The 11,583-nt window shown below is 35.3% G+C and overlaps 3 protein-coding genes and 1 long non-coding RNA gene across 5 annotated transcripts in view; 3 read left to right on the top strand and 1 right to left on the bottom strand.

Annotated features, from left to right (window-relative positions):
* LOC104727878 (DNA damage-binding protein 1b-like) overlaps positions 1–4,623 on the bottom strand; it is a 9,992-nt gene extending 5,369 nt beyond the window's left edge. Inside the window, exons 1-15 of the mRNA XM_010446937.1 lie at positions 4,603–4,623; positions 4,422–4,513; positions 3,964–4,015; positions 3,756–3,818; positions 3,579–3,628; positions 3,268–3,343; positions 2,753–2,962; positions 2,540–2,646; positions 2,360–2,468; positions 1,974–2,174; positions 1,671–1,886; positions 1,213–1,323; positions 749–1,024; positions 377–651; positions 106–289 (exon numbers count right to left, since the gene is read on the bottom strand). Coding sequence (XP_010445239.1) covers positions 106–289; positions 377–651; positions 749–1,024; positions 1,213–1,323; positions 1,671–1,886; positions 1,974–2,174; positions 2,360–2,468; positions 2,540–2,646; positions 2,753–2,962; positions 3,268–3,343; positions 3,579–3,628; positions 3,756–3,818; positions 3,964–4,015; positions 4,422–4,513; positions 4,603–4,623 — 2,043 coding nt within the window. The remainder of the gene's footprint in view (positions 1–105; positions 290–376; positions 652–748; positions 1,025–1,212; positions 1,324–1,670; positions 1,887–1,973; positions 2,175–2,359; positions 2,469–2,539; positions 2,647–2,752; positions 2,963–3,267; positions 3,344–3,578; positions 3,629–3,755; positions 3,819–3,963; positions 4,016–4,421; positions 4,514–4,602) is intronic.
* LOC104722952 lies at positions 5,773–7,082 on the top strand. The gene is made up of 3 exons (XM_010441218.1): positions 5,773–5,880; positions 6,356–6,517; positions 6,807–7,082. The coding sequence occupies exons 2-3, from the start codon at positions 6,359–6,361 to the stop codon at positions 6,852–6,854; spliced, it is 207 nt and encodes a 68-aa protein (XP_010439520.1). The 5' UTR covers positions 5,773–5,880; positions 6,356–6,358; the 3' UTR covers positions 6,855–7,082.
* On the top strand, positions 8,707–9,961 carry LOC104722951 (protein BUD31 homolog 1-like; the record flags this gene model as incomplete). Its single annotated transcript, XM_010441217.2, is given in 3 exon segments — positions 8,707–8,803; positions 8,901–9,088; positions 9,672–9,961. Coding segments are annotated over 3 exon segments (438 nt in total). The 3' UTR covers positions 9,828–9,961.
* On the top strand, positions 10,514–11,553 carry LOC104722950. Of its 2 annotated transcripts, XR_002034117.1 has the most exons (4): positions 10,514–10,792; positions 10,952–11,000; positions 11,064–11,138; positions 11,427–11,553. It is a non-coding gene; the product is annotated as an uncharacterized LOC104722950 (long non-coding RNA). The 2 variants fall into 2 exon arrangements; XR_002034116.1 differs by having other exon boundaries at positions 10,514–11,000.

Here is an 11,583-nt window from a genome sequence, read left to right as displayed (position 1 = left end):
TTTGTCGTCTGTAAACGAGCAGCTCAATATGGAGCAACCATATTCAAAGGCATCCAAAGGGTAAGTTGACAAGAACTCAAAACTTTGGGCATCCAGCAGACGGACAAAATGCATTTCAGATTCTTCCGCACTTGGTTGGTTTCTCAAACAGCAGATAGCAAATGTTCGTGTTTGTTCCTGATGGCAGATACGACGAGCATGCTCTCCAATGGGAATAGTGCGTATGTGAAGTTTCTGAATGGCATCGATGGTGCCAATTGTAAGTTCGCCTTCCCTGGCAATTGCTAGACTGCCCATAGAAGAGAAGCAGAACCAGAATTCACCACAATGTACTTCGATCCCAAAGGGCAATAACAGAGGAATGAAATAAGTTTACCTGTCTGGAAAAGCAGCAGAGTTGAAGGGACACATATGACTAACTTCTTTTAGATTCACGTTGCTGTATAACAGCTTCTTGTTGTTGCTATATATAACCGCTGGTCTATCTGATGCAGCAAACACATGTGTTGCACTTTTAGATGAAAAAGTACGCAAAGTTATAGGCTGAGTCCCCAGTGATACTTTTTTTCGATCTCTTAATTTCCCACTACTCGTATCCAACTGAAAACTTAAGAGATGACCATCTCCAAGAGCACAGAGCAAGTAAGATATCTGTAACAAATGAAATACCACTGTTATTTATATGGCAAGGAAAGGCTACATTAACAAGAAAGATGGCCCTTCCACAAAAATCTGAAGAAAATCATACCCCTTCAAATGAACAAAGAAGAACAGATCGGGGAATTATCTCCCCTCCTAGTTGCTCCTTAGTAACAAGAGTCAAGTCTGGCAGCACAAAAATCCTCACACTTATATCTGTCCACATCCCGACTGCAGCTAGCTGACTGTGATTAGGATTATCGCCAATGGGGTTTATGTCAAGACAAGAAACCTCGTACTCCAACAGGACATGTTTAACTTCCGTCAATGTCCCGTCCCCAATTTCTAGGTAGACCAAATGCCCACCTCCAGTGGCCAAAAGAACCTAACAAGTATATCATTTCAAATCACATTGCATGTCTAGAAAGGAGAAATATACTGAAGTTACAAGTTTGAGAACAAAATAAAATCACTGAATCATCAGAAACTCCTAGAATTCGTCTATCTGGGCTAAGTTTTAGATATAGCAGCTAGAAAATATACTACAGAAACCCTTAAAAAAGAAAGCCAAACCTGGCTCGCATTTGCAGTTGCAACATTAACAGCGAATCCAGCTGGTGCATCCCATTTATTTCGCAATTCTCTAGTTGTAGAACTGACTAATCTGACAGAATTTGAGGTAACCTGATTAAGAAAAAAATAGTAGTTAGTGCGTGCTAGGGAAAAGGATAAGATAGAACAATATCGCAGACAGGAAACTATGTCCAAAGAAACACAACAACGATGAAATTCACAAGCACTCCTACATTTGATTTGCTTTGAAAGATTAAAAGACCTAAAAAGAAAACTGATTAACCCTAAAAATCAATAAAAACAATAGTACAGGGAAACCCAGAGAAAACAGACTGAGTTATTAATCTGGAATAGACTTGTCACCTATAAAATAGATTTCGACGAAATTTTCCAGGCCTTGTGACATCATACTACAAGAAAATGCATAGAAACCAATGAATGAGCTCTGGCAAACATACCTGTACAAGTTGGTTGTAGACAGCATCATGGCAAAATAAAGTCTGCACTTGAGACGAGAAACCCTCAATCTCTGTTTCTTCCAGTTCATCCTCTATATTCATGGCTAATATACGAGTTTCGCTGATAAAACTAACTACAAGGAATGTATCAAATGCTTCATCAATTGACGATTTCAACGACCACATTCCTTTGATGCCTTGAAGTTCCACGGACGCCTGTTATACAGCAGAGTTTTATTATAACATCAGATGAGAATATTGCTTACATGACAGGAAAAATGAAATTCCTAATATACATCAAACCTGTTCATTTATTCCTATCCCATTGCGGACTATGCGAAGAGAACCATCCTTATATGCTCCAGAGCATGTTACAACCTGACCTTGCCCTTGTCTCTCAAGATCAACTACACAAAAGTCGACAATAGGCCCCAAGTTGACATACTTTTCTAAAATTTCTACATATGAACCTTTTGCATCCGGTTGCATGTTTAGCTTAATAAGCTGCAATAAGAAATATAAAAAATGAAAATGTTTGGATGCTAAAGCTTGTATTTATACTATTATTAAAAGAAAATAACAATTGATACACAAATATCTAGGATAGTGGTAACCAAAGAACTATATAAGTTTACATTCTTCAAAACATTAAGTTTCAAAGACCTCGTTAATATTCAATTTTAACGTACCTGTGAATCTCCATAACTTGAACCGACAAAGACAACAGCATTGTCAAGATACGAGATGGAAGATGCTATAGATGTTTCACCCAAAAGCTCAATTTTGAGGCCAGTGACCCTTGAGATAAATAAAAGTCAGAATATCCACATTATCACTTATTCCAACGGAGCTTTGTAATATCAACTCACTTTTCTTTCTCGTGGGTTATAACAAGCAGGTGAATCAGTCCAGCATGGTCACCAAGGAGATACCTAGAACCATCAAGATCAACTCTTCCATATGCTTTTGTGATGGACTGTAGATACAAATTGAAGTCACGTGCCAAACTTAAAAATCAAAGGGGTACTTACTGAAAGGTTATGCAATTATAGGACCATATGACAATGCCAAAAAAAACTTACAGGTCGTATTGGTATTGCTTTGAATGCATTGGCACTACAATAGACAATGGTTTCTTCTCCAATGATAAGGACGCCACACAGAGGTGAAGGTACAGGGATTAATAAGTCAGCACCATTGTCGAGATTGTTCTGTGACCATGGCCCTTCAACAAATTCCTTATCTTTAAGAGAAATTTCATATGTTTTGAGATGACGAGCATCTTTGTTGTCCTGAAATCCCAAGTATTAATTAGAGTCACCCAACAAAAATCATTGAGTGCATCACATTGCATTAGCAAAGTTAACCAAATTAAGTGAAAAGATAAAATTCGTATAAAAGAATACAGGCTGTATTATACAGCAGAGCTAATCTCAATTTCCACCAGCTTACCAACAGAGCAGATATAAAGAAAAAAATAGGACTCCTTTGAACAATATTGCTTACAGAACTAGGTTCATACATGGAAGAAACATATATATCTATATATATAATTACCAAATATAATTTCCATAGCAATTTAAATATGTATGCTAACCTGATAAAGTACTGCAATTGTAGGCTTCACGCATCCATACAAAAACTTGATATCTAGGACCTGCAACTCCTCCAGCCTGAAATTAAGCAACATGGTCAATATTACATTCATTTTTGTGTTCGTTAAAATAACCACATCTGCAAGAAACCAAGATATCGACCTAGTCAATTGAGAGTTTTTAACAGAAGCTGATGCATTGAAACAACGGTGCACTAGAGCACACACAGTGTATACAACTAACCAACAAAAAACAGAGCAAAAAATAAGCTTGATAGTCTCCAAGTTGCAGCATGTTAACTGAAAAACAGTACCTTATGTTAAAAGCTTCATTGAGCTGTCCTTTATTGTCAAACGGAATAACCTAACCGAGGAAGTGAGGAACCCAAGTTATAGAATTAGACAATGATCAATGGAAGTTCAGTAATATGATATGGGCAGTAAATTAGCATAGCATAAGTTCCAATTTATTCTAAAAGACAAAACCATACCTTGAACAAGCCGTCATACAGATGGAGACCAATTACTCTGCAATCAGGATCAATTATACCAATCTGCAAAACCAGTGTCAAGTGGGAACTCAGCTTCAAACATACCACATAACATAACCATTAAATTATAGCACAAATACAACTGAAGAAGGAAAATCAAAATCTAGCCACTATGAAAGATACAGTGCAGTACTAGTGGACTCAATACCTGACCATTGTCTGTCGGTCGGCCTATCCGATCAGAAACATCCCCCATTGCCCTATAAAATGTTCAAACGATATTCAAATTCAGCGGTAAAGGGAATAACAGTCAGTTGATATATTGAATAACTTAACTAACAGTAAGCAACAACTATGTTAGCACCAGAGAAAAGTTTTTTGCAGGACTTGGATATACTACAAAGTACAGATAGATAAATGACCCCAAAGTAACTGGGATTCTAGAACACATTCTGAACAGATAAGACACGTGGTGAACTATTATCCAAAAGACACAACCTGATCACATGCTATACTATGCACATCGTTACTAAACTGTGGTCCCTTTCTAACACTAAATTCAAATATAATAACATTACAGGAGCATATCGAAAGACATATAACACATCCGGTTGGTTAAACGTCATCTGATAGCATGAAAAGTTGATATCTTTTGGCAAACTATACCTTGTAATTAGCTCAGATGACTCATAATCCCATTGAAGAACACAGAATTTATATCTCTCAGTTGCAATGAACAAAAAATCTTGTGCTTCACCCTGCAAAAGATGAAGTACTATCAATTAACATTGACAATTACATATTACCTCAGACTGAGAAAAGTATGCAATAAGAAAATTATGCTCACATGGGGACGGAACAATTCCATAGTTGCGATCCTACCATATAGAGGAACATCCAGTATAGTCTGCAAAAGTCTAAATCACTCAACATATCCAATCCACATGGGGAGCTCTATTTTTCCGGAATAAGAATACTATATAAGTAACAATAGCTTTTCACATATCCACTCCAAATCCAAGGAACTCAATATTTCAAAAGTGAAATGAACTTATCTTTAACAGCACTGAGGCGAAGAAAGCCAAAAAAAAAAACAAAAAAAAACAAAATCATTAGAAGAACAGTGAATGGAGTACCTGAAGCCCCTGTGGACTAAGCAGATGGATCTCGATCCGAGTGGATTTCCTGAAAGAAAGGTTTAACACAGTGATCAACTAACCAGCAAACGAACCATCTCTAGAAGAAGATAACAGATGGTAAAGAGAAAATCAGATAGTTTCCCAAACCATATACACAATTTCAATTCCCCAGAATTAAGTAAATTCCCATTCTTAAACAATGAAATCAAGTCCAGAGCCATCACTGTGTAGATCAGCTGATGAACAAACCATCATATCAAAGAACCCGGACGAGATTATACAAACCCAATATTCAGCTCTCAAAGTATAGGGCAATGAGAGTAAAAATCACAGAACTCGAACCGTTAAAAAAACAAACTTCCTATTAAAAACCCTAAACCCCCAAATTAACATCTTGCACACACAAAACAAAGAAAGAAAACAAAAAAGGGAGAAGAGAGAGAAAACTTCCATACGCAACAATGAGATTGAGTTCTTGAGGACTGGTGAAGTTTCCGACGCAAGAGTGAGTGATACAGGTCGGCTTTTGAGCCGTAACGACGTAATTCCACACGCTCATCTTCTTCTTCGCCCAGAAGCTAGGGTTTACGCTTTGCTTGAGAAATTTCCCGCTTCTTTTTTATAAGAAGCTTCTGGGTTCTCTCTTCTGGGATTCAAACGAAAAAAGCAAGAGAGAGACACGACACGACGATGCAAAGAGAGAGGAGGCGGAGAAGAAAGATACGCCTTAAGAAGAACAGCCGGTTCAAAACACAAAATCGAAATTAGACGGACGGTACGATCCGGTTTGGTATATAACTGAAATTATTACATAGTTTGATTCTCGGGTCAATTTGGGCCCGGCCCAGCTGATGACACGTTTAAACCCAACCCTAAGAAGAAGACTTCAACAACACCATTTCTTGTTGCTGCTTCATTCGTCATCGATCTGCGCCTGCTATCTCCATCAAAATCACCTCATCTCCTCAGATTTTAACTTCTCTCAGGTAAGCTTCTGAGGATTTATTTCCTGTTAGATCGATTTTGATTTCGTAGCAATCGGTGTGTTTCGTTTCTAATCGTAACATTTATTCGTTTTTTTTTTTTTTGATAAGGTTTGTGTCCGTCTCTAATTTCGTTGATTTGACCTCTCTGCGATGTGTAATCTCTAATTCGATTTAACCTTCAAAATTTTTCTAATTTCGTTGATTTTTTATATCTCCGCGGTGTTGTGAACTCTCCAATTCGACTGTTTACACACACTCAGATCCAGCCATGGCCCCTTTTTTTGATGAAGGGCATATAACATTTTTTGAACATAATGATGTCGACAAGCACAATTTTCGTATCTTGATTTGAATATTAGTTATTATCAAATGGTCAAATCCTTTTGTTTTAGCAGTTTGGTCTTTCTTCTATGTAAAATCGTTATTTATGTCATGGCGTTGATGGTTTTTTTGTGTGGTTGTTATTGACTTGCAGAACATGTTGACTGAAACTCCATTTAGGCCACGAGAGAAGCTTCTTGAGAAGCAGAGATTGTTCCAGAGCATCCAAAGGCACACTTACTTGAAAGGACCAATGGACAAGATCACCTCCGTTGCTATTCCTCTTGCCTTGGCTGCTAGCTCTCTCTACATGATTGTAAGTTTTCCTTCTTATGTGCATCTCCTTGCCTGGTTTTCACAACTATAGATATATTCCTTGCATGTTTGCCTTTGAATCTTTTCCTAATTTTACTATTGGAATGTGCTGTTTCTACTTTCTAATGGCTCTAGAACTTGCTACGTCCACTAGATTGGTTCTGCCAAATCCCATATGCTTTAGTTTACATGGTTTTCTATTTTTTTTGTTATTAATATTGTTGCCTCAGCTTTCTTAATCAGCCATGTTCATCATCTAACTATGGAAAACATGTATTTGGCTGATACAGGGGACAGGGATCTACAACATGTCAAATGGAATCGGCAAAAAGGAATAAGCAGCTTCTTCTTCTTCTTCTTTTTTTCCTGTTCCTATTTTATGCTTTTTGGTTTCTCTATGTATCAGTGGCTGCCATATGCAGTAGCAGACTAAGGTTTACACTGGTCTTTTTCTTGAAGCTGTTTATTGCGTTTTGCCAAATAATTTGCTTAGTCACAGACAATGTCGAAAGCTGCAGATGATTGATGTTATAAAGTTCCAATGAATCCTTTGGGTTTTTTTTTTTTTTCCTTTCTTCTAAACTTTGTAATGCATATGTTGTCTGGTCTATTCATATGATAATACTGATTAGTGATTTGAATGCGAATGTGAATGCATTTGATACAACCACGGTGTGTTTATTGTCGTATAAACCAAAAAATAAAGAAAGAAGTAAAAATGGAAACATAAAGAATAATTCTGCTACAACCATACTTTCCAATTTAGCAATTAGGCAATTTAATGAAAAAGACTAGGTTTTATCTACGGGTCTATTATTTTGTTGATATATATACTGTTAACGGTTGTAGGTAGAGTTTTGTAAAAACTCTTGATTCGCAAGTTGAGAATATACATTTTACGATTTGTTAGTTATGATTTAGGAAAGAATGATCTGGCATATTCTTATTATGATTCTCAATTGATATTATTGAATTAATAGTGTACATTTAAAGCTAATAAAATCTTACCAAATATATAATCGTTTATTAAACGCGAATTAGATATTTTCTAAGATGTATTTATCTTGAATTAGTTGTTATATTATAGGGATGTGATCTTTGTTAAAAAAAATAAAAATTATAGGAGGATCCGGATAATTGAATCGGTTATAATTTTAGTTAAAAATCCCGACCCGAAGTTGACAAAAAGTGAGCGCATCCTATTGTACTCCAAAAATGTAATTTGAGCTGTATATGTGTATATACTTGTTTGGTTATAAATATCCTAAGACAATTTTTAATATATATCCGTTTATAAAAATTCAAATTACATTATATGCTGAAAAAATCTAAAATTTTATTAATTTTATGTATTAAATAGTAATTAAAATAATTAAATATAAGATTAAATAAAAATGAAAGGAAAATTATATTTTAATATAGTATATTGATTTAAATTAGATAAATATATTTTAGGAAATTAATATTATCAAATAAGGAAATGATTGTGTTTGATTGTAAGGATTGTAGATAATTTAGTTGAGATTTGTTTGGATACAAAGATAAGAGAGTATGACACAAAAAAGTATTTAAAAAATGTTTAGATAGATACAAAAACACAAATACACGTGTATTTTTAATATAAACAACAGTTGGTTTTTATACCGAAGCCACTAACCCTAAAGAGTAAAAAGAGCTTCTTCTTCTATCTACAACGTTGGTTCTTCTTCTTCCTCGTAACCGCGCCGCGATCTCTCTCCTTTTCCAACTTGCTCGTCCTTTCGTTTGATTTCTTTGAAGGTACGCTTCTTCAATTTCCATCTTAGACCATTCTTGCTTCGAACCCCCCTTCAACTATTGAAGTTTTCGCTTCTGAACCCTAAGCTTTCTCCCCTTTTTCTAAGTTTTGTGTTCGATCTCAAAACACATAGATTGATAAACCCTAATTGTTCCCGCTATATCACTCAAAACTTCACCCTAGAGTGTCGTGGATTTCGTTAGGATCTTTAGTGATTTAGTTCGAATTTATAATACCCTTGATGTAGTAAACCCTAATTTTAAACATGCTTAATTTGTGACTTTCTTACGAACCCATGAAATTCTTAGAATCTCGCTTGTAGAACGATAATAATATGCAATTCGTTCGTTTTTGTTACCCGCTTAGCTTAATTGTGTTCCTTTGTTTAACATTGTGAATTTTGCCTTGTGTAGAATATGCCAAAGATCAAGACTAACCGAATCAAGTACCCAGAAGGATGGGAGTTGATCGAGCCTACTCTTCGAGAGCTTGATGCTAAGATGAGAGACGGTTAGTGTTCAGTTTCAATCTCAGATGCTTCACTATTGTGTTTTTTTGTTTTCTTCTTATGTTAGTGGTCTAACTATTTTTTTGGTTCCTTGTGCAGCTGAGATGGATACACATGATGGCAAGAGAAAGTGTGAAACTTTATGGCCAATCTTCAAAGTTTCTCATCAGAGGAGTCGCTATGTATATGACCTTTATTACCGAAGGGAGGAAATTTCTAAAGAGCTCTATGAGTTTTGCTTGGATCAAGGCTATGCTGATCGTAGCTTGATTGCAAAGTGGAAAAAGGTGCGTTTCTTATGTCATTCTTGGTTAGACTTTTGCCTGTGCTAGTTAGCTGTCTGATGCCAAATTATGAAGCGGTTGGAGTCTCTGTAGTTGCTTTGCATAGTACATGTAATTGAGGATGTGTAAATTATCATTAAATTAGTTTAGGGGACCTAATTCTGTCCTAGTGCACAATGGATCTCGAAGCTATTTCTCTGAAATCAGTGTCCTCGTAGTATATGCATTTTCTTGGAATGACTTAAGGAAAAAACAATAGGTTCTAGACTTGAGATTCTTGTTTTGTGTGGTAGGGTCCAAAACAATATGTTTTCTCTGTTTGTTAAAAGCTAAAACTGTCACTTACATTTACCTATTTCGTCCAAGCTGTGCCGAATCTTGAATATCTCTAACATTGCCTCTTAAACATCATATGAATTCTGAAAGTATTGCTTCTTGATAATTTATACTTCAGATGCATATCCTGTTTGTAGGTTCTCGTATCTGGACATTGATTTAACTTTTGTAGTCTTTCAGTGAGCACATATATAGTTTCGTTGTTATGTTTACTGACTCTTTTTAAAACTCTCTGTTTTGTGAATTGCAGTCAGGATACGAACGTTTATGCTGCCTGCGGTGTATACAACCAAGAGACCACAACTATGGAACAACATGTGTCTGTCGTGTTCCGAAGAACTTGCGTGAAGAGAAAGTGGTTGAATGCGTTCACTGCGGTTGTCAAGGATGTGCCAGTGGCGATTGAGTTCTACGGCCTGTTTGTTTGTTACAATTCTATGTATGACTTGTTAAATCTGGATTCTGTGTACCCTATAAAAGGCTAAAAACCCTGACTAAATAAACCAACTTGCATAGCCTTTACCATAGCCTTTTTACACACATCAGTTTACTACTAGCGCTGTGCTCAATTATTTAACCGTAAAGAAAATAGCATAAGATAATTAACCGTTATTCTGAATAACCAATGAGTTGAAGTGACTATAGGCCCGCCTACGTGCCTCTGTACCTGTTGGGAAACAAAAGATAATACCATCATATTAAACCGTTGCACTTGCACAAGTAAAAGACCAGCATTTTCAGTGGCCTCGTTGGAAGAGTATCTCATCCAGACCAATGCTTCGAGAAACCTCTTAATTCACCCATCCTCAAGCCAAGAAAGCTTATTCATGAAGAAACTCTCTACCTAAAACGTGTGAACCGGATAGGCAAAAGTTACTTTAGTCTAAAAAAAGTAAAAAACAAAAGAAAAAGAGGAAAAGTTACTTTAGTCAAACAAGTTACATCCTGATTTCTACACGTATCTTTTATCATATAAAGCACAAGTCATATGTCCAATCATTTTCTGCTATGTCGTTTAAAAAATTTAAATAAATAAACTAAACAAAAAATTATGCAATCGGAAGATAACTTTTTAAAAAAGACAGATTTTATTTTTTCAATATTCTGCATTTTCTACGCTTTGATCCTGATTTCCAAAATATGCTCACACGATCTCCACGTTCATTGTAAAACCATCTCACGATTTCAAAGTAAAACTGTTTCATCTTCTATTTAACTCACTAAATATTTTCTTACACTTTTTTATATGTAAATTCTGTTCCTTCGTATCTCACCTTATCCCTCTGTTTTGTGAATTGCATGGTAATTAAAGATACCAGATTCTAGACAAATTAGGAGAAGCTATTTTCCTCGCTAACTTCTCCTAGATGAGTTCTGTTTCGCTCAAACACAAGTTATTTATTAGCTGACCATTTGTTAACGTTATTAGCAAATGCGGACTTTATCAAACGTTTATATATTTTCATTACCTAATCTTTGTTTTCTGTGGCAATTTGCTAAACTTTTTTTAATTTTTTTTTTTTTTTGTAGATTGGACGCATACGACTTTTAAATTGGTGTGCAAATCAACAGACAAGCTGTAAGCATGTACTCTACTAATATTCAGTCTTTCACGATGAATTATAACAGTTTATGTTTCCAGATTTTTCAGATTGTTGGAAACCATCAAACAAACAACACAAAGCTATAAGAAACTCGACCTCTCTATAAACTAATGGTATTCATCCTTTCTTGCTACTTTACTTTCTTTCTTTTTTACTATAAAAATAATGGCTTTTAATAGTTGGTGTTTTACATTTTCCAGATCTTTGAAATTAACCTAAGTTTTAAAAATACTTCAAACTGTACTCAGTGTTGTTAGTCTCATCTCAATACAATTTTTCCTTTTTATAATTAAACCTCGATTTCATGTCTTAAAAGACTTACTTATTCGGACTTGCGATTTTCTTTCCTAATTTTTATAAAATCATATTACATCTCTCATGAACTTTTTCTGATTATTTAGTTTCAGTTATTGCTGAAGCATCAAAAGAGGTAAATAATTACACCATACAGATAACCAAAATGATTTTACCGTACGTAGTACGGGATGAATACTAGTCTAGTATAAAGGTTAAGTTTGCGTTTAAAAAAAAAAAAAAAAAAAAAAAAAAAAAAAAAAA

Source organism: Camelina sativa, chromosome 11 (assembly GCF_000633955.1).
Source record: "Camelina sativa cultivar DH55 chromosome 11, Cs, whole genome shotgun sequence".
NCBI classification, from domain to species: Eukaryota; Viridiplantae; Streptophyta; class Magnoliopsida; order Brassicales; family Brassicaceae; genus Camelina; species Camelina sativa.
This window is presented reverse-complemented; position numbering and strand designations above follow the sequence as displayed.